The following is a 27799-nucleotide window of genomic DNA, read 5'->3' on the forward strand; positions in this document are numbered from 1 at the left end:
AGCTGGAAGTTTGGAACTAGAGTGAGGTGGGGGAAGGGGAAATGAGGAAACTGTTGAAGTGCCCCTGAATTCGCGCACGCGCAATGGGCTTCGGTTTAACCCGCGTCGCCTTGTGTGACGTCACTTCCTGCTGCTGACCCTGTTTCCCCCCTCGGTGGACGCCAGTGGGATAAGATGGCAGCGCGGCCGAAGACGGTGTCGGGGGTGGATGTGCCGGACTCGCTCTCGGCGAAGTACACCGGGTCTGTAGTTCTTTTCCGAAAACAAATGCCAAAGAAAGGCCGAAGTGTACGCGTGACGCCGATCCTATCCCGACCCCTTCCCCCCCCCCCGTCAGGTTCTTCAACACCATCAGAAAGCGAGTCGCGCTGCTCTTCTGATGGACGAGCATATTAATATCACACAGCACTATAATCTAAACCAGCACAGTTCATACAAAGAACGGAAAACAAAAACGTTCTCTGGAAGGTTCACAAATCCGGCCTCAACCCAGAGGGCTCTAGAGCTCGGCCGGCGCCTGTGCACCAGGCTTCAAGTGTCTGTGGGATTGAGGTTGCACAAGAAAGAGGCTTCAGTGGCATCTCAGCCCAAGTGACAGGCTCTGTCTGGTCTAAGAAATATCGCGAATGAAGGGGAAGAACGAGAGATCCTCGAGCGTGCTCGCACAGTCTTGTTTCCTGACTTTTTTTTATTTCGGAGGGAATAGTTTTTAAAAACAAAAAATCCTCGCCCAAAGCACCAAGAACCTATTCAACAAGTGAGATTTTTTTTTTTGAAAATTGCCCTGACAGAATTTGTTTCCTTTGATTGCTTCGGCTGGACCGCTTTGTGAGAGAAAATGATGTTGTGCTTTTGATGACCTCAGAATGCTCCATGGATTTAAGAGGGGATTTAGGCTATTTGGCCATTCAAGCCTGTTTTACTGTTCAATAAGGTCATGACTGACCTGATTGTGTTTTCATCCCCAATTTTCTGTCTGCCTCCCCTAGAGTAGTTCTGGACTTCCTTGTCTTTAAAAAAAAAAATCCAGTGTTGACCTGAATAAATTTAATGACACAGCCTTCACAATTTTGAGGAAGAAAATTCCATAGACTAACAGCCTTCTGATAGAGGAAAAAATAATTCTCAGCTTTCTCAGTGTTTTCCAGCTGCTTTATTCCTAGTAAGCAGTGTGGTAGTGAGTGCCGAACTGGGGGTATGATCCACTAAATCACGTAGTACAATCACTGAATATATAAGAATAATGAGGGGCATGGATTGGTGAATAATCAAGATATTTTCACAGATTAGGGGTGTCCAAAACTAGAAAAGCATAGGGAAAAGATTTAAAATGGACTTAAGTTTCAACTTATTCATGCAGAAGGGTGGTGTCTGTGTGTATGGAATGAGCTGCTGGAGGTGGTAGAGGTTCATGCAGTTACAACATTTAGAAGGCATCTAGATGTTTATGCAAATAGGACGGATTTAGAGGGTTTTGGGCCAAATGCTGGCAAATGGGACTAGATTAATTTAGGACACTGGTTGCTATGGGCGAGTTGGGCCACAGGGTCTGTTTCTGTGCTGTACTTCTCTAGGACTCTAAAGATCCAGTGGTCCAAAACTGGCCACGTTTAGGTGCTGTGGGCCATCAGCAGCAGCAGAGATACATAAAGCTTCATTTTTAGCTTCATAATGACTGACATATTCTTCACTCCTCTATCACAGTCAAGCCAGGTGACCAAGACTGATTCAATTAGGATTAAAGGCATGCACATGAACACGTGGAGAGTTTTATCAGACATACCTGCAAATTATGTGCCAAACTGGTGATTTTAAATTGTAAGATTATAGCATTTTAAGCAGTGGCAGTAAAATGCCACTTTTGGCTAACTGACTGTGGAAGGAACAGACCTGTTTAAAAACTCTGCAGTCCTATCACAACTAAATGTAAAAATGTTGACATCACAAGGAGGTTTATTGGCTTTACCATTCTCCATATTGACAATACAGCACAACTGAGTGCAAAAAGGAGCTGAAGTATTTGCCAGGATGATCTTCAGTCAGGATTGTTGTGTGGATAATCCATCTCTGCTTCCACCTGTGCCGCCCCACCCCAGTCACAACTACAAGTTACACCTACTGAACCATGTGGATACTTGTCCTCTCACAAGCAGGCAAATTCCATCACGTAAATTTCCATCTCATCAGCAGTGTGGTTAAAGGATTCACCAGCAGAATATCACAGTTACAAACTGCTCGCTGGTGCTCAGTTTTTTTGGATTCCATCAGAACCACTCAGATCCAGGTTTCACTGTCTGGTTCACACTGTTTACCTCACAAAATATCAAGGCAGTATTTGATCAAATGTGGTAACATAAGGAAAATGCCTCAGTACCTAGAAAGCAAAGTGGTTGTCATTGGAAGTCCACATCTAAATCTCAGAACATTACTGCAGGAGTTGCTCAAGACAGCATCCTAGGCTCAGCTACTTTCAACTGCTTCAACATTGACCTTTCCCTTCATTGTAAGCTCAAGTGAGGCTTCTTCCTGATCATTGCACAACACACAAAATCATTCCCAATTCTTCAGCCAATGAAGCAGTCCAAACCTGTATTCACAAAAACCTTGGCAACATCCAAGATTGGGCTGATAGAAAGGCAAGTAATAATATTACACTAATGCTACTCAGTAAGAGAGCCAGACTATCTCCTCATGATGTTTAGCGGCATTAATATCATTGAGTGCATGAGAAAGCACCATCGACTTGAAGCTTTAACCCATGTTTATTTGAATGTTTTGCTCTCCTTTCAGTGTCAGAGTATACCCCTTGGATTAAGGGAATTTCAGAGTTTACAGATACAGAGATGTTGGATCGGAAAATAAATTCTATGAAACAAATTAACCTTTAGGAAAACTAAATGTAGCATGAGAACTTCTTTTATTCAGTAAGACTAATGACTTACTACAGAACAGGATTTTCTCTCAAGACGGGCTTGCATAAGATAATATACAAGACTTGGGTATTGTATTTTTCATAATGCAGGATGGTGTTTCATTACAAATTGCGTTACAGTAATTCAAAGTTTGGGACAAGATTTGTAGCTCGGGTGCTCGTTGTTGTGGTTCTGTTTGCCGAGCTGGGAATTTGTCTTGCAAACGTTTCGTCCCCTGTCTAGGTGACATCCTCAGTGCTTGGGAGCCTCCTGTGAAGCGCTTCTGTGCTGTTTCCTCCGGCATTTATAGTGGCCTGTGTCTGCCGCTTCCGGTTGTCAGTTCCAGCTGTCCGCTGTAGTGGCCGGTATATAGCGTCCAGGTCGATGTGTTTGTTGATAGAGTCTGTGGATGAGTGCCATGCCTCTAAGAATTCCCTGGCTGTTCTCTGTTTGGCTTGCCCTATAATGGTAGTGTTATCCCAGTCTAATTCATGTTGCTTATCATCTGTGTGTGTGGCTACTAAGGATAGCTGGTCGTGTCATTTCGTGGCTAGTTGGTGTTCATGGATACGGATCGTTAGCTGTCTTCCTGTTTGTCCTATGTAGTGTTTTGTGCAGTCCTTGCATGGGATTTTATACACTACATTGGTTTTGCTCATGTTGGGTATCGGGTCCTTCGTTCTGGTGAGTTGTTGTCTGAGAGTAGCTGTTGGTTTGTGTGCTGTTATGAGTCCTAGTGGTCGCAGTAGTCTGGCTGTCAGTTCGGAAATGCTCCTGATGTATGATAGTGTGGCTAGTCCTTTGGTTTGCCGCATGCCCTTGTTCCGTTGTCTTTCCCTTAGGCATCTGTTGATGAAATTGCGGGGGTATCCGTTTTTGGTGAATACCTTGTATAGGTGTTCCTCTTCCTCTTTGTAGTTCTGGTATGATGCAGTGTGTTGTGGCCCTTTTGAATAGTGTCTTGATGCAACTTCATTTGTGTGTGTTGGGGTGGTTGCTTTCATAGTTCAGGACTTGGTCTGTGTGTGTGGCTTTCCTGTAAACCTTTGTGAAGAATTCTCCGTTCGGTGTTTTCTGTACCATTCCCATGCAAGGACTGCACAAAACACTACATAGGACAAACAGGAAGACAGCTAATGATCCGTATCCATGAACACCAACTAGCCACGAAACGACACGACCGGCTATCCTTAGTAGCCACACACACAGATGACAAGCAACATGAATTCGACTGGGACAACACTACCATTATAGGGCAAGCCAAACAGAGAACAGCCAGGGAATTCTTAGAGGCATGGCACTCATCCACAGACTCTATTAACAAACACATCGACCTGGACCGTATGTACCGGCCACTACAGCGGACAGCTGGAACTGACAACCGGAAGCGGCAGACACAGGCCACTATAAATGCCGGAGGAAACAGCATAGAAGCGCTTCACAGGAGGCTCCCAAGTATTGAGGATGTCACCTAGACAGCGGACGAAACGCTGGCAAGACAAATTCCCAGCTCGGCGAACAGAACCACAACAACAGTGTTACAGTAAGGTCATTAACTCAAATCCAAGGAGATCTGACCACAAATTGATAACCAGAGCTTCAAAATAGTTGAGGCCCCCGGTAATCCAATTTGCCTACAAATGTGCTCTATGTCAAAAAAAACTTAAATGAAACTGCAGTAAATTTTTCAATTTTTTGCAACTTACAATGGCCTGATCTTGAAAAAGTCAAAGACAGTTGTTTGGTGCTGAGTTGTACTCCTGCTTTTTGTTGGCCTTGGTAACCTGAGAGATCAGCTGCCTAATCTCTCCTGATTCATCGGTAGGAGCTTTGATTGATGCTGGGAGGAAAGAATATTAGCTTGACCCTCCAGTGTTGTCAAGGTGTGAGAGACAGTTATCTGGATGATGATGATAATCTTAATTCCATTAAAATAGTCTGTCTAGTTTCTTGATATATACCTTAAAAATGCTGAGTGTCATTAAGACAGTTTTGCATGGCTGATGTCTTGATATTTGTAAAGCAACATGGCTTCTTTTCCTTTCCTGTTCCAAGAAGAGGTAATGTTTTGGTGCTGTCCATATTGGAGATACATCATAGCAGTGACACATAACTTGCTGCAGTTTCTATCACTTAATCTTTAAACATCAAAGAGCAATCTGGCTTTACCTGCGTTAAAATTATTCTTGGCACATACTTGTTCAGGCAGGAGTGAGGCTATTTTGGAGCCAATCACCTGTCATTCTTGCCTAACTGCTGCACTCTTACTGCTTTTCCTGTGGAAGACAATGCCATGCCTTGCTTTGAACTGGTCGAGCCATTCATTGCAACATGTGGACTTGTTATAGCCCAGTCTCTTGTTTGGTGAGGTTCACTTTTCTTGCTGGATTGTGCTGGAGATGGGAATGTTTCCAGCTTGAGCTGTCTTGAACCACATTATCAGAACATATTCATCGTTGGAATAGACAGCCATTTCTCATTCTCCCTTTCTGGAGAGAATGCCCACTTGTCAAATTGCTCCAAGATGTCTGCCTTCTGTTTCAGAGTGGTTGACAAACTCAGTGCTTGAATCTTCCACTTAGCAAGATCAGTTTACAATTTTGTGTCACGTAATTCCACTTGCTTTATCTACTTCATTTTCTCTTTGCTAACGCTTTAAACTTTCTCATAGGTCTAGCCAAATTTTCAGGCTTTGGAATGTCCTTTCACATAGAGGTCTTCATTTTAAATGATGGCTTGCCCAGAGCTGCATGAGGTCACACTCCAGTCTGGCCTAACTTCACTCTGGTTGGTTGGCATGGTGAGATATCAAGCTTGTCTAATCCGAAATGACCAGTTCAGAATTTTGTCTTTTCGCTGACATCATTCTATTGGCTTTGCTATTCTTCTTTAGGGAATGCCTAATGACTTCAATAGATCCAAACTTTTGGGTTGTCTGATTTGACTCATCATGATTTAACTGTAAGATATCTTGAATGCTGCTCCAGTTAATGGGGAATGACATTCCTGGAAGATTGCAAACTGCGCAGGTGGATACAGTGGAACTTCAACAATGTTTACATTTCTAAAACCGCTCAGTTGAGGTATCATTAATTTTATATTTGAAGTTTGTAAGAGAAACCACACAATTCAGTGAAGCTTCACACCATGCTTCTGATCTTGAAATGCTCCAAGCCATTGTTTTTGTGAATTTTGTTCCTTTTTATATACCAATTAGAGCATTTTGTAATGCAGTGCTACTTGATGGTATTCACACAGAGATGTTAGATATTGTATTAGCCTACAATGGGATTTGAAACTTATCCACTGACATCAGTGTCGGCTCAGACACTGCCTTCATCATAGGTAAGTCTCACCATACCTAATTATTTCAACTGACATGCGTTTATTTATTAAAGTCAAAGGTTAATGATTGACATTTAGGAATATACAATAGTTAATTTTGTAACTTGTGATCCCCACCTTTGTGACTGTTATTTCTTTCCATTCTCATATCTTGGCCAAACTCAACATGATTCTGTTTTGTACCACGTGATTCCTGGGCTAGGAGGTCAGGTTGTAGATCGATGAGAATGTATTTTTGAGATTCCTTCCCAGATAACCCAGACACCCTTGAAATAGTAGCTCCTGTATAATGCGAATGCTGATATTAGCTCTTAAATTATTAAAATCAAATTGCATTTTTTGAGAGCTTATTAAACTTGCCAACACGACTTTGCTGCCAACTACATTAAAGTAACTTTCTCCTTTAACGTAATACGAGGAAATGAATAAAGGAAAGGAAACAATTATTTTCAAAGGAGAACAGATCTGAAGGTTAAATTCTTGAAAAATGTTTATCATTCAGGGCAGTAGTGCTGACCTGGCTTACTGCATTTAGTTACTGAGAAAATGGATGACCTTTCAACTACTATCCTCTCTGGGGTTGTGTTCCCACACTGTTGATCCAACCATCTGTCTTCAGCAAAATGGAGTTTAGTCAGCACTATGTGTTTTCTCATTTTTCTACATTGGCCATTTTACAAATGCAGATGTTTATTGGCAACCCTGTCCCAAATCTGTACTTTGAATAATTAGTCTTTTAGTATGGATATAAAGAGGACAAAAATAAAAACCTGGCAAAATGTTATCAGTCTCATCTTGAAAACTTAAAACCATTTCAGAAATACATTGCCATCACTTTCCAAACAAAAATTAGAGGCATCTAGGCAATATTCTCCAACCATTGACTGTGTCAAACTTTACTCTAATTTTTAAGTAATCCTTCACTCTTGGAATTTTTACATGTGTTGTTAGTGTTTCCTTGAAAGTTCAAAAAGTGTAAGATTTGGAAACCCATGATTTCACAAGGGTTCTTTTGTTCTGAGAAGTACTAATGAAACTTGCATTTTGGCTTCTGAATTAAAATCTTTTTCTTAGGTTTACGTGTAGCTATTGTGTCAATTTAGTACCACTTACTGGAATGTATATTCAATATGAGAGAAAAAGCTCCAACAAACGCATGGACTACTTTTATTTATGTCATGCTCAAAAATATGAAGATGTCCCAAAGCACAGAAATGTTACAAATTAAATTTTAAAACCCAACCACACGAAGTGATACAAAGTCAGATGACTTGGTTAAAGAGTTACATTTTGGATGTAGTTTTGCTCGCTGAACTGGAAGGTTAATTTCCAGATGTTTTGTCACCCTACTAGGTAACATCTTCAGTGGGCCTCAGGCGAAGCAATGCTGATTTTCGCTTTTCAAAAAATCTTAAAGGAAATGGTGATACAGAAATCAAGAGAGGGAATTATATAGTTTAAGATCTTATCTGAAAGCATAGACACTAATACTGCAGCAATTGAAATCAGGGATGTTCAAGAGACCAGAATTGGAGAGTATATGTCTTGGAGGCTTGCATGGCTTTAGGATATTACATAGACAGGGAAGGGAAAAGTCAAGGAGGAACTTCAAATTAAGGATGAGAATTTTAATATCCAGATGTTTGTCAGTAAGACTCAGTATCAGTCAATGAGTATAATGGTAATGAGTAAATGGAACTTCGTGCAAGTTAGGACAGGGGCATCACAAATTTGGTTGACTTCAAGTTTCTGGAACATAGAAAATGGGAAGCCAGCTAAGAGTATTTGGAATCATCAAGTCTAGAGGTAGCCACCAGAGATAACAAAATGCTTAAACTAATTAGCTCCATTTGATCTTGTTTCTTAAGTGAATTATTTGATGAGATTTTATCTTTGTTAAAGTTAGAAGTGTCTTTGTAATGAATTTCAGCTAGAGCGTAGTAATGTTCTTGTAGGCACACAAAGATCTTGCAGTATCAGTGAAACAATTGAATAAATTGGGTGGCACGCTGGCTCAGTGGTTAGCACTGCTGCCTCACTCTGTCAGGGTTCAAGTTCAATTCCAGCCTTTGCTGTAGGAAGGATGTTATTAAATTAGAAACGGTACAGAAAAAAAAATTACAAAGATGTTGCTGGGACTGGAGGGTTTGAGAGTTGTTAGAATAGCCTGGAACTTTTGACCCTGGAGGCTGAGACATGACGTTATAGAGATTTATAAAATCATGAGGGACCTGGATAAGATGACTAGCTAAGGTCTTTTTCTAAGGGTAGATAGGTCCAAGTCTAGAGGGTGTAAGTTTAAGGTTAAAAGGGAAAGATTTAAAGGGAGCTGAGGGACAATTTTCTTTTCACATAGATGGTGGTGCATTTATGGAATGAGCTTTCAGAGGAAGTCATAAAGGCTGGTAAAACATTTAAAAGACGTTTGGATAGGTACATGAATAGGAAAGGTTTAGAGAGATATGGCCCAAATGAAGGCAAATAGGACAAGTTAAGTTTGGGATACCTGGTCTGCTTGTATGAGTTGGAATGAAGAGTCTGTTTCCATGCTGCATGACTCTATGACTGTTTGTATCAAGTTTGCACATTCTCCCCATATCAGCATGGGTTTCTGCCAGGTGCTCTGATCTCCTCCCACAGTCCAAAGATGTGTAAGTTAGGTGGATCGGCCATTTCACTCCATTCTGCTCTAATTATGTTTTCAGGGAATCATTTCTGCAATGTGCTTGGGCTGTGGCCCCGGAATTCAGATGAATGCAGAACATTAATAACATGGAATAAGTAATTGTGTATCTGCAATTGTTGGAAGAAAGAATTGCACTTATGTAGGGCTTCTGACTCCACCTTAGCATCTCAAAGTGTCTGAAAGTAGGTAAAGTGATTTTTGAAGCCAATTTGTAAACAGCAAGGCCCTGAAAAAGACAAAATGAAAATTACCAGATAATCTGTTTTGATCATGCTGGTTGATCAGGTTTCCCTTGCTCTTCAAATAATGTAAGGAGTTCTTTTACTTCCACAAGAGAGGGTAGATATAGAAGGTAGGTCAATGTTTAATCTGAAAAATTGCTTTGCTTCACATGTCTACTGCACTATTTTTCACACCAGTCATCCCATGGCTATTCGGAGTAGGTTCTCTATCATTGCTGAATTTGAGGCTGTTTAGTGAAGTTGGTTAAATTTATTTTACAAAAGGTGCCCACATTCAGCAAGCAGAGAAAATTTCATACCTGTCAAGGTTGAACTTGAATGCTGGTCCCAGTGGTTTGTGTAATTTTATACAGTATATAGTAAGTAGAAATCTACAATATAAAATTTGTTCCATGGTTTCATTTTTGCTACCCTTCCCAACCTTAACTTGAACATTGTAAGTGTTCTCTGCTGAACAGAAGCCTGGTTCAATTGCGACGAAATAGAATATTGATTTTATGCCATACTTGTGCTTTCCTGTTAGTTCAAGGTTTCTCCTGAAATGCCAAAAAGTAATATTTTAGTTATTTAGGTGATCAGCCATTTATGTTAAAATTGCCCAAAGGAGTCCTCTGTGACCCTGACATTGTACTGAAAAATCTGTACTAACCTCTTGCATCCCGTTGCCATATAATCCCACTGATGTACAATATTTTTCTGTTGTAGATCATTTGCATACATAACAGTTAGAGACAGACTGCCACGGATACTCACTAAGGCTGTTGATTCAGTACATCGACACATGGATACTTTTTTTGAGGAACATGGACAGGTGAGTGGAGATTGACAGTTATAAAATTGGAGATGTAAGTTTACTAACTTGTTCAAAAATGATGTTGGAGAAAGTGCATAAGAGCTTTAATAGAAATGCACATGGTGCAGACACAGTGAGCCGAATGACTTCCTATTGAGCTGTATGATTATATGATGACTTTTGAAATTAGAACGTTTTCAGATAATGAGTTTTGAGAAGATTTATGGCTCAGGTTGAGGTTCCAGATGTAGGTTTGCTCGCTGAGCTGGAGGTTCATTTCCAGACATTTCACAACCCTACCGGGCAACATCTTCAATGGGCCTCAGGCAAAGCAGTGTACATGATTCCTGCTTTCTATTTATATGTTTGGGTTGGTGATGTTATTTCCTGTGGTGATGTCATTTCCTGTTTTATTTATCAGGGGGTGGTAGGTGGGGTCTAAGTCGATATGTTTGTTGATAGAGTTCCGGTTGGAATGCCATGCTTCTAGGAATTCTCGTGTGTGTGTGTGTGTGTGTGTCTCTGTTTCGCTTGTCATGTATCCTGGTGGCTAGTTAGGCCTCTGGACAAACAGGCAGAAAACTAGCCACCAGGATACATGAACACCAACGAGCCACAAAACAGCATGACCGTCTGTCACTAGTATCCTTACATACAGATAAGGAAGGAAACCGCTTCGACTGGGACCACACGTACATCTTAAGACAAGCGAAACAAAGACATGCACGAGAATTCCTAGAAGCATGGCATTCCAACCAGAATTCTATCAGCAAATGCATTGAGTTAGACCCCATCTACAACCATCTGAGGAAAAGGACAGAAAATGACATCACCGCAGGAAATAGCATCACCAACCCAAACATATAAATAGAAAGCAGGAATCGTGTATACTGCTACGCCTGAGGCCCACTGAAGATGTTACCTAGTAGGGTGATGAAATGTCTTGAAATGAACCTCCCAGCTCAGCGAGGAAACCTACCTCCAGTTTTCAGATAAGCTTGGTAAATTTTGTTAAGTTTTGAGAGTGGGAATTAGTAATGCGGCTAATATGAATCAGTAAAACAGGTGTAAACTTCAGTATTAAAATATTAAAGGGAGATATAGTTTCTCAGCATTGTAAGGCTAGAGGATTATTTTATTTCTGATCAGTAACTTTTAATTTGCTACTGTATCTGCTTGATTCTCTTTTGTTAAATTTGTCCTGCGAAGACTGGCATCAAAGATTTAGGTAGACTGGCATTCTATTGTTTGGAAATCAGTTGGCGAGGGCTGGCTTCCCATACCCAACATGATTCTACAAATATCAAATTAAGATTACATAGTTTAAATGACAGGCTACTTTCAGGCTAATTGAGCTTCCTCTGTATAATGTTTTGATTTTGTGATGAACCTGTCGTGAGGTAGGAGACAGTTCTTATTCTTTCTAGTGGAATGTGACAAGATGCACAATGATGATCTGAAGTGCCTTAATAGTTCAATATACTAGTGAGTTTTGAGAAGGGTTTTAGCTCAGGTTGAGGTTCTGGATATAACTGAGCTGGAAGGTTTGTTTTCAGTGGTTTTGTCACCGTACTAAGTAACATCATTAGTGAGCCTCTGGTGAAGCACTGGTGTTAGTGACCCGTTTTCTATTTAGGTGTTTAGGTTTCCTTGGGTCAGGTGATGTCATTTCCTGTGGCGATGTCGTTTCTTTACATAGAGATGAGGAAGGACACCATTTTGACTGGGATAACACATCCATCCTAGGACAAGCCAAACAGAGACACACATGAGAATTCTTAGAAGCATGGCATTCCAACTGGAACTCGATCAATAAACACATTGATGTGAACCCCATTGCCACCTCCTGAGAAGACAAACATTTGCCCAAATGGGCAAAAAAGCTGTGCCTTTCTAAGGAAGCTCCTGAGTGGAATCTCTTCTTGGAGATGTTGATCTCCTTTTGCAGAATCACAGGGGTAATCTGAGTGTGTTGCCAACCCTCAGAAAATCTGGCCCACTGACTTTATTTCAAGGGGGCTAGAATTCAAAGATGAACAAGTGATGCTTCAATTACATAGACCCATGGTCAAGTTGCATCTGGAACATGGCAGTCAATTTTGAACATCTAACCTCAGAAAAGACATAATGGCCTTGAAAGTGGTATGATGCAAATTCACCAGAGTAAACATACAAAAATCTAAGAATATCCATCTCACTCAGCATTGAATATATTCAATGATCCAGCTTCATTGCTCTCTGGGGAGAGAATCGCACAAACTAACATAGAATAAGAAATTTTCCTTATTTGTCTTAAATGGGAGACCCCTAAGTTTTAAATTGTGTGTCCTAGTTCTAGACTCCCCCACAAGAGAGACATCTTCTCAGGATCCACCCTATGAATCCCCTCAGGACCTTACAAGTTCCGATAAGATCACCTCTTATTCTAATATATTTTGGTGAGTATAGGCCTGATATAACCTTTGCTTCATTTCTCCCTTCATTCCCAGTTGAGTGAATCTTCTTTCAATTGTTTTTAATGCAACTATATCTTTTCTTAAGGAAGTAGACCAAAACTGTGCACACTTATGGACAGCGTGGAAAAGGGTTAAGTACAAGGGGGCAAACTTTTTAAAGTAAAAGCCAGAAGGTTTAGTGGGATTTCAGGAAACATTTTTCACCAAGATGGTGGTGGGGGGGGGTCTGGAATGCTCTACCTGGGAGAGTAGTTGAGCAGGAGGAGGGGCAGAGGGAAGTGGGGGGGTACTTTAAAAAAATATTTGGATGAATGTTTGAAGTGTCATAACATTGAAGGCTTTGGTAGTGGTAAGTGTGGTAAGTGGAACTGGTGTAGATAGTATAGACTTTTGGCAGTATAGACTTGATGGGCCGAAGGGCCATCTGTATGATTCTATGACTCTATACTCCAGATTCAGTTGCATTAAAGCCCTTATAACTGTGGCAACACTTCCCTCCTTTCATACCTGATTTCCCTTTGCAAACAGACCAATGTTCTATTTGCCTTCTGAACTTGATCGCATGCTACCTCTTAATGATTCTGTAATAGGTACCTAGATTCCACTGCAGTGCAGCATTGTGTAGTTTCTTTCCATTTTAGGACTATTCTGCCTTTTTGTTCTTCCTATCGAAGTGGACAACTTCATGTTTTCTCACACGCTCTATTCACCAAATCTTTATCCTATAATACCAAACTTGATACCAAGTGTAAAATGTTAAATTCAGTTAATCAGTTGCATAAACCTACTTTGTCTGGAATTTATCAAGTTTAGTGGTGAACTTACAAGGTTTTTTGAAATTATTAGGGGATTAGATAGAGTCAACATAAACAAAATATTTCCTGTATTGCAGGAATCTCAAAAAAAGTTATTGTTTCAAACATTTGGCTCTGCCATCTGGGGATAAAATGAGGTGCATTTTTTGTATAAAAAAGGGTAGTGAAAATATAGAACTTGATTGTCCAAAATATTGCATATACTTGGTCAATTGAAATTGTAAAGACTAAAATTATTGGAGTTTTGTTAGGTTAATAGTGTAAGGAGAGAATGAAGGTAAATGCTCTTGTGATGTTGATATACCGCCCTCTAATTTAATGGTAGAATGGATTTGAGGTCCTAATGTTATGTTTATGAATGTTAACCAACATATTCTGCAGTTCATCAAATAGGTCCATGGGATCTTTTAAATCTGTCTGACTAAGCATACAGGCTGTTTAATGTTGGTTTATCGGTTACAAAGCCCCTCAGTACAGCGCTAGAGTGTCAGCCTACATTTGTTTTTCCTCAATTGTTGAAGTGGTGCTTGAACTTTCTAACTTTTAAGAGTGTTAGCGTGGAATCAAACTAGGTACAGTTGTCTGTTTCCAGTCCTCTAATATCAAAAAAATCTCTGACCATAGGATTAGACCGTTTGGCCTCTGGAACTACTCTGCCATGCAATAAAATTGTGGCTATCTGATTATGGCCTTGACTCCACTTTCCTGCCTGCTTCAGAGCTTTCAACTCCCTGTGCAATCAATAAAACAGAGCAATTAAATAAAATAATAAATGAGCATTAATGTAGCACTTAAAATATAATTAGTTAGCTTAGCAAAGTGGAGCAAAGAGGCCATGGAGATTAGATTGGGACGCTTATTGATCAAAATTAACAGAGACAGTATATCAGTTTCCTACTTTACCTTGTGATTCAAATGTAATGCATTATCTAAAGCAATAATACCCAGATACTGTTGTAAGTTATCAGCTCATTTGTGTGTCAAATTATCAGGTTTTGTGAGAAATGGGAAAGATGTGTACAAATTATTTTAAAGTATTAAAATTCTTATCAGAATGTTAGATTTGTGTTTTGTGATATGTTAATTTGTGATAATTTTGTGTTAAATGTACCTAAGATGATGCTGTGTATTTTTCTAGGAAGGAGTTGAGGCTGAAAAGAGAGCTATCTATCTCTTGGCTAAGTTACGAAATGAGGTGCAAACGGACAAGCCAGCACTACCACTTACAGACGGATTACCTGATGTTGACTTGTGGAATGAATACCTAGAACAGCAACAAGCCAGATTGGATAAAGATGAACACCCCAGCTGGTTTAAATCACCCTGGTTGTACATGGAGTGTTATATGTACCGTAGGATTCAAGAATCACTACAACTCAAGTGAGTGAAGTGATATGTTAAAAGGACATTTAAACATTGAAAGAAATTGTATCTATAATATAAGCAGTGAATGCAAGTTGCATTCGAAGTATAGAAATTGCATTTTTATGATGTCTTCACAGTATATCTTTATATATTTATCTGTGTGTGTGTGTGTGTGGGGGGGGGGGGGTCGTCCTTTCTGTTAACCAGATATTAGAGTTTTGTGCTATTTGTAAATTCTGAAATCGTGACCCCTTGTTTCCTTGCCTGAAGATATACTAAATTGCCATACAAAAGCATTATTTTATGTGTATGTAAGTTAGCTTGCTGAGCTGGAAGGTTTGTTTTCAGATGTTTCATTACCATAACTAGGTAACATCATCAGTGAGAGTCTCTGGTGATGCTACCTAGTCATAGTGATGAAGCGTCTGAAAACAAACCTTCTAGCTCAGTGAGCTAACTTACATCGATATCATTAGCCTGAGCCACATATCTTCTCAAAAACTGCTAGCATTATTTTATCTCATTGTGAAGCACCTGAAATATTTTTCAATGTTAACATGTATGTAAATAACTGTAAGCTTTCATTTTTGTCTAAACAATTGTACAAGAGATCAACTAGAATCGGTGAGGTTAATTAGCAAGAAAAGTATGAACTTCAGACTGTAAAATCTATAACTTAATTTTATATTTTGTGCGTTGCAGTCCTCCCATGTGTGATTTTGATGTATTTAATGAAGCAAAGACCCAAAGTTTCGTCGGGTCACAGCAAGCTATCATTGCTCTCTGCACCTACTTTCTGGAAATTACTAAGAAAATAGAAGGTTTTAAGGATACCCAACTCAAAGCTGAGCTTCTTCTACTCATGCAGGTAGCTCTTAAGTAAATGGTGTATTGATTTGTATTTGTGTAGTTACTTTAATATTGATTGTAGCTGTGAAGATGCCCCAATATCAAGTTGTACAATATAATAATTTACTCATGATTCACTTGGGGCTGTAACCTTGGTTATGATATTCGGTATCACATAAAAACTATAATGTGAAGCTTGTTAAAGAAAGAAGTTTAAGCATTTCCTTGCTTTCATCTGGCGTCCAATGGGTGGCTTAAAAAATCTGTCCAATGTTAGCTTCTGAGTTTTGTTTTAATACATGTTAATCTAAACAAAACCTCACTATCAGCAAGCACAATGTAAATGTCACAAATAGGAGTGAAAAACAGCTGTACCTTCTGAGGTAATGTTTGGAGGGTAGGGATTATATTAGTGTTGCAGTATAAAATTGTTATTGTAGAACAAAAGGAGCAACCAGCAGAACCTGTGATCTCTGTAGTTAGTTACTTCACTAGAATTCTTTGAGGAGTTAAAAAGTAGGATAGATAAAGGAGAAGCAGTAATGTAATATAGCTAAATTTTCAGAAGACATTTAGTAAGGTACTGTAGCTTAGGCTACTGAATAAGATAAGAGCACATGGTTGAGCAGGAGGTGGGTAACCTCACAACTTTCAAAACGTACTTGGACGAATGCTTGAAGTGTCTTAATATTGAAGGCTATGGTAGTTGGAAGTGTGGTAAGTGGAACTGGTGTAGATAGTTCAGACTTGTGGCAGTACAGACTTGATAGGCCGAAGGGCCATCTGTATGATTCTATGACTCTATACTCCAGATTCAGTTGCATTAAAGCCCGGTATAACTGTGGCAACACTTCCCTCCTTTCATACCTGATTTCCCTTTGCAAACAGGCCAATGTTCTATTTGCCTTCTGAACTTGGACTACTCACATGCTACCTCTTAACGATTCTGTAATAGGTACCTAGATTCCACTGCAATGCAGCATTATGTATTCTCTTTCCATTTTAGGACTATTCTGTCTTTTTGTTCTAGTATATTAGCATGGATAGAAGATTAGTTAATGAATAGAAGACAGAGCGTTGGAATAAGGGGGCATTTTCACAATGGCAACCTTTAACAAGTGGAATGCCACAGGAATCAGGTCTCCAGTTATTTACATTATATGTTAATGACTTGGGTGAGGAAAGTGAATATATTGTAGCCATGTTTGGGAATGACACAAATATAGGTGGGAATGCAAGTTGTGAGGATGGCACAAAGAGTCAACAGAGGAATGCAAAGAGGTTAAGTGAGTGGGCAAGAAATTGGCAGATGGAATTCAATGTGGGAAAATGTGAGGTTATGCACTTTGGCAGCAGGAATAGAGGAAGTGAATATTGTTTAAACTCAGAAAGGCTGAAGAAAGCTATAAAACGAGGGGTTTGGAGGCCCTCATCTATGAATCACAAAAAGCTAGCTTCCAACTACGTTGTGTAACGGGAAAGGCAAATGGCATGTTGGCCTTTATTTCAAAGTGAAATACACGGCACTAGTCAAACCACGGTTGAAATACACTGAACAGTTTTGGGTCCCTTATCCAAAGAAAGATATACTGGCTTTGGAGGCAGTCTGGAGAAGGTTTATTAGGCTGATACCAGGTGTAAAGGGATTGTTTTAGGAAGAAAGGTTGAGTAGGTTGAGCCTGTACTCATTGGAGTTTAGAAGAATGATTTATTCGAACATACAAGATTTTTAGGGGTCTCAACAGGGTAGATACAGAAAGGTTGTTCCCCCTTCTGGGAGAGTCTAGGACTAGAGAGCATAATCTCAGAATAAGCAGTCACACATTTAAGATAGGGATGAGGAGGAATTTCTTCTTTCTGAGGTTAGTAGGTCTGTGGAGTTCCTTACTGCAGAGGGCTGTCGAGGCTGAGCCATTAGTATATTCAAAGCGGCGATAGACAGAGTTTAATCCGAGCGAGTTTTGAGAAGATTTTAGCTCAGGTTGAGGTTCTGGATGTAGGTTTGCTTGCTGAGCTGGAAGGTTTGTTTTCAGACGTTTTGTCACCATACTAGGTACATATTAGATTAGATTCCCTACAGTGCTGAAATAGGCCCTTCGGCCCAACAAGTCCACACCGACCCTCCGAACAGTATCCCACCCAGACCCATTCACCTACTCCCTACTAATGCACCTATCACTATGGGCAATTTAGCATGGCCAATTCACCTGACCTGCACATCTTTGGACTGTGGGATGAAACCGGAGCACCTGGAGGAAACCCACACAGACACAGGGAGAATGTGCAAACTCCATGCAGACAGTCGCCCGAGGCTGGAATCGAACCCGGATCCCTGGTGTTGCAAGGCAGCAGTGCTAACCACTGAGCCACTGCTGCCCCAGTGTTACCTAGTATAGTGACGAAACACCTGAAAACAAAGCTTCCAGCTCAGTGAGCAAACCTACATCCAGATCTTAATCTGTAAATGGAAATGAGGGTTATAGGGAAAAGACAGGAAAATGGAATTGGGTTTTATCAGATCAGCCGTGATCTTATTGAATTGCAGAGAATTGATGGACTGAATGATTACTTTTGCTCCTATGACTTCTAATTTCAATCAACTTGTTGACTATGACTCTTACTTGAATCTGTCCTTACTTTTGAGCTCACAGTATTTGTCTAGACTGCTATAAGCAGATCAAAAAACTAAAAATTATCAGCAGTGCAGAAAAGGATGGAATGTGCTAACTTGCATCAAATAAAATACTTAAAATTATAAAAAAAATTCTAGCTTCCAGGTCATTTAAAATGGCGAAGTTATTTATGCACAGCACGAGCAATTATTTTGTTTTATAATTTGGAGAGCTACATGGAAACTTAACAAAAAATGCTTTACTCTGACTTCCATTCAAAATCACTAACTTGTGTATCTATTTTCTAAAAAGAAGCTGAATGAATAACACACTATTACAAATAGGATTCAAGTTTTGTTACCAAAATAATTAAATGCCCTGAGGAACTTTGACTTTACGACCTGGTATCAGTGCATTCAGTACAGCCTTGATGTTTAACTCGATATTCCCGTTGATTTATGTGTATCTCAAGTTGCTGATACAATTGGAATTTGGCTCAAAAAATTCAAATTGAGAAACTGCTAAATTATCAAAAGCAAAACCCAGAACCACTAATTTACCTGAGTTTCTATTTGGTATTACGTTATACACCAGCTACAGATTAGTCATACTTCTAGGGAATGCTTTGATTCTCGTATCAAGGAGCGATGTTATCTGTAGGGGCAGGGGCAAGGTTTTAACAAAAATCGAACTGCATTGGAAAATATTTTCAAAAAGTATTGAGTGGGTGGGATCTCCGTTTGTAGTTCTAACAGTTTAGATGTCAATATTCACATATATCTGAGGTGTGGGCATGGCATTGTTAAAAATATACTTTATCCATTTCTTACTGCAATGTTCAAAAGGTTGCAGATTTTGTTACATTCTGTCAACTACTTTTGTTAAAAAAGGACTGTTTGTTGAAGGTCTTCAAATCACGCTCAGGACAGTTTGAAAGAAATACCAATGTTTAGGAAAACCAATACTCTGAGAGATGATTAGTCATTCATAGACTCTGGACTCTTAATTGGTGAGGTGTTTTCATAGAAAATGAAGCAGTTAGACGATGACTAAAGGTTAACTGCCAAGCTTTCATTAAATTTTAAACCAGAAACTCAACTGGACTCAACACATTAACATAGTGGCTTCAAGAGAAGGTCAGAGGCTAGACATACTGCGATGAGTAACTCACCTCCTGGTTTCCCAGTGTCTGTCCACTATCTACAAGGTACAGATCAGTATTGGATGGAATACTCCCCATTTTCCTGGATGGGTGTAGCTCCAACAACACTCAAGAAGCTTGACACCATCCAGGATAAAGCAGCCCGCTTGATTGGCACTACATCCACTCCCTCCACAATTGATGCTCACTAACAGCAGTGTGACCTGCTTAAAAGATGCACTGCCAAAATTCGCCAAAAGACCCTCAAACAGCACCTTCCAAACCTATGACCACTTCCAGCTCAAAGGACAAGGGCAGCAGATACGTGGGAACACCACTACCTTCATGTTCCCTTCCAAGCCACTTATCATGCTGACATGGAAATATATTGCCGTTCGTTCAGTGTCAATGGGTCAAAGTTCTGGAATTCCCTCCCGAATAGCATTGTGGGTCAACCCAGAGCTGGTGAACTGCAGCAGTTCAAGAGGGCCGCTCACTACCACTTTTCCAAGGGCAACCAGGTGCAGGCAATAAGTACTGATCAGCCAGCGATGCCCACATCTCACAAATGAATATTAAGAAAAAAAACAGGCTGGTTCAGTGATTGTTGATGGCATTACTCTGAGAAATTAACCAGAGGGTGTCACCTAATTTTGTTGAATTGAATCAGACACAATTCTAAATTGACTGTCAATGTATTTTTTGCACACTCTGGACCACATTTGCTCCAGCATTCTATTGTGGAATCATGACTAATTTGAGTTTTGCAAGCCAAATGGATTGGGTATGGTCAGTTGCAACAGCCAAGTTGACAGGTGGTTTGCTATCATCTGCGGGTCATTGGAACATACAGCCTACAAAACTAGCATCATGCTGGCACTGAAACTAAATTACTACATTACACATTTGTACAATAGACAGAACACTTTTTTGCTTGACAGCACCATCTTGTTAGTGATGAATAGCACTTCATAAAAGTAGTGCAAAATAGCTCAGTTTGCCTCTTGCTCAAATCAGGGAGCTATGTATTGATAAACCAGGCTCTGTTCTTTGTAGGCAGAAAGAGCATGTACACACATAACACCTGTTTCAACTCATCAAAACAGATGGCAGTTATTCAGTGGTTAATTTCTGAGGTTGTTACCTCTTCAAGTCAATGACTATCTCCTGGTTTAAAATTTAAACAAGGTTTGGCAGTTAACTGTCAGTCATCATCTAACTGCTTCATTCTTCATGAAAACACCTCACCAGAGTCCAGAGTGAAATGTTGTTTTCCCTTTGTACTGGTATTTCTCATGATAAGTGCAAGATGAAAAGCTTCTGCAAAATGTATCTTCTTTTATCAATACATACATTCTCTGCAACCAAATGACTGCTCACTTTTGTTAAACTGCACAATATTAAATCGAGAATTACTTCAAACTTAATGTCTTTCTTGATTAGTTTCTAATTGTTTAATCTGGGCAGGACGAAGCCATTTCTTATTGTGGGAAATAAGGTTTCTGGATTCAGTCTTGACACTGTCAACATTTTAATTTCTTCTATTGTGAGAAGATAATCTTAATTGCTTATTCAATGTTTTTGGTAAATCTAGGTTGCACTGTGGGGAAACAAATGTGACCTTTCCATTTCTGCTGGCCAGGACAACTCTCAGTCGTTCAATCCTTTAGCCACTCTGGAATCTTTGAAGCCTTTCATCCTGGTAGATGATTTTGAGTGTGTTTGGGAACTCCTCATTAATAATAAGAAAAATAAAACCTCAGAAACAACGTGCGCCCGCATAGATATTGTCCTTGACAATTCTGGATTTGAGCTGGTAACTGATTTGGTACTGGCAGATTTTCTCATAACCTCTCAACTGGCTGATGTTATTCACTTTCATGGCAAAAGCATACCTTGGTTTGTTTCTGATACGACCAAGAAAGATTTTGATTGGACGTTAAAGAAGATGAAGGAAGCCAATCACATGCAGATGTCCACGTGTGGTATGATGTGGGAAAAGAATGTGAAGCAAGGAATTTGGATTTATCATGATCACCTTTTCTGGACTGGCCCTCATGAGTTTTGTGACATGTCTGTTGTTGCGCATGATTTATATATTGAATTACAAAAATCAAATCTGATCTTTTTTAAAGGAGACCTGAACTATAGGAAACTAACAGGAGACAGAAAATGGAACTATACGGTTTCTTTTGACACAGCCTTGCGTGGGTTTCAACCCGCAGCACTTTGTAGCTTAAGAACACTGAAAGCTGATATTCAGGTTGGCTTAAAACCAGGGCAAGGTGAGCAACTGGACGTCTCTGATTCTGAATGGATGACCAGCGGACGCTATGGTGTCATTCAGTTCAGTGGTGCTTATCAAAAATGATACTTACAAATCTACCTGCATGGTGTATCAGCCAGTCTGGCTGATCATGGGGCTGCTCTGTAACAGTTAGCATGCTTCTTTATTGTTTACAGAATACATACTGATCTTAAAGCAAGTTATGGTCTAAGATATTTATTTAAATTTTTTGAGGGAAGGCTTTTCGGAATATTCTATTAAAAATCTATGAGAACATTAATCTCACAGAAAACAAACTGTCTTGATGTGAAATACTCCCCTAATGTTAAATTATAAAATTAACAATGTCAGTTCATTCTTGATTAAATTGTTGCTAGTATTGACTTACCATATGCTGATTCCAGTTCAAACAGTGTTTTTGAACTCTTATCAGATTCAGTAACAAAGAAACAAGCAAGAATTTAAGTGAAATATATACAGGTTCTCTTCTATGTAAACTGCTAAATGACTGAGAAAGATGTATCACCACTCATACCAGTCTTAACATTGAATGTTTACATTAAAGAATGGATGTTGTACCTGACTATGGGTTGTTTTAACCTATTTGGCCTTCCAGTGAACTGATGATCTCTTTTACACTCTTCATTATGTTCAATGGAAAGTCAAAGTAAAACAGGCAAAATGTGTAAAATGGGTCCCTGATCAAGTTACTTACTGGATGAGTAAGTCACATACTGCTTATAGTAAGTTAGACGTCTGAGAATCATTTGGATTATTGATCATGTATTTAATTTATTGGGATGCTTATTTACATGAAACAGTAGCTTAACCGTCATTATAAAAATCGCTTTTGATCAAATTGTTCCGACATGTTATGCTCACCTTCATGGCAGATGGGACTTGAACCCAAACCTGCTGACCCAAGGTAAGGACGCTAGCTTTTGGATTTAGTTTCCACTACTTGCCAATTGGGATTTGAACACCTGATACCAACGCCTTAGTCTGGGCCTATAAATTGCTAGTCCAACAGCATTGCCACTGACTTCATTTCTCCACAAATATTTTGAATTGACCTGTTTTGACATATAATGACAGGCATGCAAAGAGGGTAGAATTTGAATCTGGACTTTCTTACCCAGAGGTACAGGTACTAGTACTGAATAAAAAGAACCCACAGCAAATTCACTGAAGCAGTCAATCATTTGATAATGTATGATGCATGCTATTGCAGATTTGTCATACATCTAATCTACGCAACTAGAATTACTCCTGTTCTTACCCCTTTAACGTTGCAGTATGATGTAAATTGCTGATTTTTAAGATAAACTTTGGCAAGTTCATTAATCTTCTGATCTACTTAAAGAAAACTATAAGATAATACGCATTAAAAAAAACTCTAGTCCTGGAAGAATTCTCAAAATAAACCAAAAACAGGCTGCTCCATCTTAAAATACCTTTTTTTCACACATAGGTTTGCCACTGTTACATTAGCCCTATACTTATCACCTATTCTTTTACCTGTGCATGGATTCTTTCATCTGCGCACTTGTGCATCTGCTCAAGGAATTTGGATATTGTGACTGTTAAATTATTCAGGATGACTTTCAATTCTTCACTGATAAAAGGGTTGCATGCTTAGTCTAGACAGCTTTCAACCCCATAAAACTGTACCTACAAGCCTGATCTTCCTTGCATGCTGTATGCCCTGATCAACCAAGCTTGTATTTTTGTTTTGTAATGTATGACAGGCTAGATTCTAAAGAAAATTCCATCACCTCTTGAGATTTAGCCGTCGTTCATATGTTAAAGTACGCTGTTTATTTCCAAAGTAAAGATTTTATTGTTATTTTTGTGCTATTATCCTTGAATTATAACTTTAAAGTACGCAGATCTTAATTTGTAAATTGTATTCGTTCATTATTTCTCTCAGTGTTTCAGTAGATGCAACTTTTTGTTCACTGCTGTCATTGAACATGATTCTTAAATCACTGGCTATCCTTTTGGTGCATTAGACAGATTATTGATCTGCATTTCAGATGTTGCAGTCAGCGGCAATGACTGCACTGCTATTGACCTCATAGATGTTTGCCCATAACCTTTCTCTCGTGTGGAATTCCCCTTTCCTGACATGGCTTTAATTCTGATTAACCGTTCCCTGAAATCCAGTTTCCCTGTTTATTCACACTCTGTACCTCTCTCTTTTTAGAGCCCTTTGTCTTTCTGTTTTGCCCCCTCAGGTGAATGGTTAACTTTATTCCTTCTCTTATTTTCTTGCCCACTCGTGACCTGGCCATATCACTTTGCAACCTCTGCCTATATATTGTCAACCCAGATAGTTGGAGTTAATATCAGAGGGGGTTTTTGATTTGTTAAGTGAAGAGATTACAAGTGAATCTGCAACAAAGCACTAAACACTCAAAACCAACTCCACAGAGCAAGATATGACATTTGTATGCATGACGCCAGACTACTAAAGTAACTATTCTATACTGAATTCTGTCCGGAAGACAACAAAGAAGGTTTGGCAATGTTCTTGAAGTACCCCTGAAGAGATCATGCATCCCCACCAACTCGTGGATTCCCTGGCTTATGACCGAACAAAACCAATTTATTTAGGAAGGCACCAAAAAATTGTCAATGATATGCAGAAATGTTGTTGAAGTGTTGGAGAAAGCACACAAACCTCCAATCAACTCATCTACCTGACGCTTCAAACATCATCTGCCCTAAATATAGCACAATTTGCAGATTGTGCATTGGATTTATCTCTTCAAACCAGAGTGGAAGCAAATATTCTCAGTCATCAGAAAGAATGCTCTAAAAAGAGCAAGAATGGTCAAAACTCCAGCGGACAGATTTTCATGTGGAAAAGTGTGAGGTCATCCACTTTGGAACTAAAAGATAATGTTTAAATGTTGTCTAGCCAGAAACAGCGGAGGTCCAAAGAATCATGAGGATACTCTCTGGGAGTGCAGAATAAGTTAACCAGAATGAAATCTGGACTTCAAGGGATAAATTCCCTGAACTTTAGAAGGTTAGGAGGTGGTTTGATTGAAATTTTAACGATATTGAGGGGAACTCATTGAGTAGATAGAGAAACTATTTCTGTTGATTAGGAAGTCAAAATCTTGGGGGAGTAAACTAAAGGTTAGAGCCAGACTTTTTAGGTTTATATTAGGATTCCCTTCTACATACACACTAGTGTTAGTAGTCATAGTAGTTTGGAACAATGCAACGTTTGGCAGTTGAGGCCATGTCAGTTGTTGATTTTAGTTCTAAGATTGACAGATTTTTGTTAACCAAGATATCAAGAAACATAGTACAAAAACCTATGGATTGAGTTAGATCTCTGGTCAGTCTTAATCTAACTGAATGGCAGAACAGGCCCACATCTTCCCTTATATCTCTGTGATCCCAGCTGACAAAGTAATATACACGGTAGCCAGCAGACTGGAGTGAATTATTTCCTTTTACCCATTGTGTAACTGAACATGGTCTGCTTCATAGCAACCACGCACATTAATATGGCATGTTAGCATGTCAGCTTAAACATTCCTCAGGCATGAGCAACACAGACACTGTGAAACGTTCCCTGTACTTTGTTTAATCAAATAAGGAATGGCTAGGGTGGGGTGGAAAAATTCCTTCTACATTCTCTTTTGGCTGCTTCTATCATTCTGAGTCCATTGATCCATCTCTGTCATTAAAGACAGGAATAAAAGTGTAGTTCTCATGATCTCTTGAGCTTTTCCACTTTTAGCAAGTTTTGAGAAGATTTGTAGCACAGATTGAGGTTCTCAATGTAGGTTTGCTCGCTGAGCTAGAAGGTTTGTTTTCAAACATTTTGTTACTATACTAGGTAACATCTTCATTGAGCCTCCGAATGAAGTAATGGTGGTGTAGCCCGCTTTCTATTTATATGTTTGAGTTTCCTAGGGTTGGTGATGTCATTTCCTATGGTGATGTTATTTCCTGTTCTTTTTCTCAGTAAATGATGTCACCACAGGAAATGATGGCATCAACTCTGGGAAACTCAAATTTAAAAATAAAAAGCAGGCTACACCACCAGTGCTTCATTCGGAGGCTCACTGAAGATGTTACCTAGTATGGTAACAAAACGTCTGAAAACAAACCTTCCAGCTCAGTGAGCAAACCAACATCTTTCTCCACTTTTATTTAGTGGACTGGATGGGATTAGGACTGCCAACTAGAGCTAGACATATCCCTGGAAACATTGGCAGAGGAGATGTCACAGAAAACCAAGCAACATATTACAAGTGGGTCAGAAATATTTGGAAAGGTAAATATTAGAGATCAATAATAATAAGAGCAGCATCTGAAGAAAAATGATAACCCAACTATACTAAATTTAATTATATCTTCAGGTTACTATAAGCAACTCTGCAAAGTATAAAGTTAAAAATCACGCGACACCAGGTTATAGTCCAACAGGTTTATTTGGAAGCACTAGCTTTCAAAGCGTCCACCTGAAGAAGGAGCAGCACTCCGAAAGTTAGTGCTTCCAAATAAACCTGTTGGTCTATAACCTGTTGTTGTGTGATTTTTAACTTTGTCCACCCTGGTCCAATACTCGCTCCTCCACATCATACAAAGTATAGTAACACATCTCTGGCTGTCTCTCCTCCTCCTCCTCCCCAGCCCCTCATCACCCAACTCGATTTAAAAACTTGCCAAGATCAGAAGTTTGTTTTTTAAAAACTTCATTCACAGTGTGCAGGCATCCAAACTGTAATCTGAAAACAATAGGGAAATATAAATATCTGAGGGGAAAACACAAGTATTTCACTATTTTAGCAAAGGAGGTGTCATAAAGGTTATTGCTATGTAATTCCAGCCTTGGTTTTTTTTTAATAGATATTTTTATTGAAAATTTAACATTTTTGCAAGTTTACAAATAAAAAACCCCAAGTATAAACATTGATATACAATTAAATCTTAAATAAATAATAACCAAAATTTATCAAACAAAAAAATGATACCGAGAGAAAAAAAACAAAACTCAACTAACTACTAATTAACCTACAACTAACCAGAGTGTACAATTAAATCTCTTACATTATTCAAAGAAAAGAAAAAATGACAGATAACACAGAAATTGAGTCGTGAGATACATGCTCGGAATGTATTACCATCAAATCGTAATATAACCCGTATTCGTGTGGGATTCCTCTCCCAAGGAGCTCTGGACCAGCCAGGTTCGACATCTCAATTAAATAAAAGCCCTTGTTAGGATAGCCGAAATATCTGTATTTACGTAATTCATAAAGGCCTGTCATATTTTATCGAATAATGCGGTCTTTTGGTGCACCATATTTGTAAGGAAGTCATGGGGAATACATTCCATGATTAATCTGTGCCAATTCGAAAGTCCGGGGGGCCCTCAACCACCCAGTTTACCAAAATATTTTTCCTTGCACAGAAAGAATAGAAAATAATCTCTTCCTGTGCATATCCAGAGTGGGTAAGTTCGAAAAGCCCAAAAGGAGAGAAACAGGGTCTACTCTAATTTCCGTTCCTAAGATCTCTGTCAGAGCACTTGCTACTTTAGTCCAATATCTACAGATCTTATGACAGGTCCATAAGCAATGTACAAGAGTGCCCACCTCTATTTTACATTTGGGACACATTGGAGATGCTCCTGCCTTAAATTTTGCCAATCGGTCCAGTGCTGTATGGGCCCTATGAAGTATCTTCAACTGAATGGCCTGAGTTCTGTTGCAGATGGTGATTCTTATGGCATTTTCCCAAATGTCATTCCACGTTTTTATAGAGATTTCCAGTCCCAAATCTTGATCCCATGTTTTAAGCAGATTGTCCATGTCTCCCGATACTTCATCATGTAATAAATGATAAATAGTGCTGACGGAAGATACCCCCATTGGCCATAGCACTCTACGTTCTCTATCTGATTTATAAGGACTATCTAATTACGTAGTCTTCTTCTGTATGTAATCTCGAATTTGGAAGTATCGAATGAGGTATGCATTAGGTAATCTAAATTTCTGATGCAGCTGTTCAAAAGACATCAGGACCCCTTCTTTAAACAGATCCCCTAAACAGGAGATACCCCTGGATCTCCAGAGTTTGAAAGTGACATCTGTAAGCCCCGGTTGAAATCTCCATGTTCCCACTATCGGAGCATAAGGGGATGTTTTATGTGAGTTGCCCTCATTTTGCCGCATTATATTCCAAGATTTAATTGTGTTTAGTATTATAGGGTTTTTACAGTGATCCGTGATGATTTTCCTCTTGTCTGAAAATAAGAGGTTAATAAG

The 27799-nt window shown here is 39.3% G+C and overlaps 1 protein-coding gene across 7 annotated transcripts; it reads left to right on the plus strand.

The window, feature by feature from the left end:
• The first annotated feature begins 1 nt into the window (after position 1).
• On the plus strand, positions 2 to 23349 carry armt1 (acidic residue methyltransferase 1). Of its 7 annotated transcripts, none has more exons than XM_072581357.1 (7): positions 4412 to 5995; positions 6130 to 6257; positions 9891 to 9996; positions 12311 to 12416; positions 14388 to 14629; positions 15317 to 15482; positions 20811 to 23349. In XM_072581357.1, exons 5-7 carry the CDS (start codon positions 14583 to 14585, stop codon positions 21585 to 21587), a joined length of 990 nt encoding a protein of 329 aa, XP_072437458.1. In that variant the 5' UTR covers positions 4412 to 5995; positions 6130 to 6257; positions 9891 to 9996; positions 12311 to 12416; positions 14388 to 14582; the 3' UTR covers positions 21588 to 23349. The 7 variants fall into 7 exon arrangements, with proteins under 7 accessions (XP_072437452.1, XP_072437456.1, XP_072437459.1 ...); XM_072581353.1 differs by lacking the exon at positions 12311 to 12416 and having other exon boundaries at positions 4412 to 5712; positions 5806 to 5995; XM_072581355.1 differs by lacking the exons at positions 4412 to 5995; positions 12311 to 12416 and adding an exon at positions 139 to 242 and having other exon boundaries at positions 6147 to 6257.
• The last annotated feature ends 4450 nt before the right edge of the window (positions 23350 to 27799 follow it).

Source organism: Chiloscyllium punctatum, chromosome 11 (genome assembly GCF_047496795.1).
Source record: "Chiloscyllium punctatum isolate Juve2018m chromosome 11, sChiPun1.3, whole genome shotgun sequence".
Lineage (NCBI taxonomy): Eukaryota > Metazoa > Chordata > Chondrichthyes > Orectolobiformes > Hemiscylliidae > Chiloscyllium > Chiloscyllium punctatum.

Bases quoted from the DNA above. Each gene is read 5' to 3' on its own strand.
- armt1 (XM_072581351.1), top strand. From the start codon at position 175: ATGGCAGCGCGGCCGAAGACGGTGTCGGGGGTGGATGTGCCGGACTCG. The intron at 9,997-14,387 runs GTGAGTGGAGAT...GTATTTTTCTAG, and splicing joins TTTTTGAGGAACATGGACAG to GAAGGAGTTGAGGCTGAAAA. The intron at 14,630-15,316 runs GTGAGTGAAGTG...TGTGCGTTGCAG, and splicing joins CAAGAATCACTACAACTCAA to TCCTCCCATGTGTGATTTTG.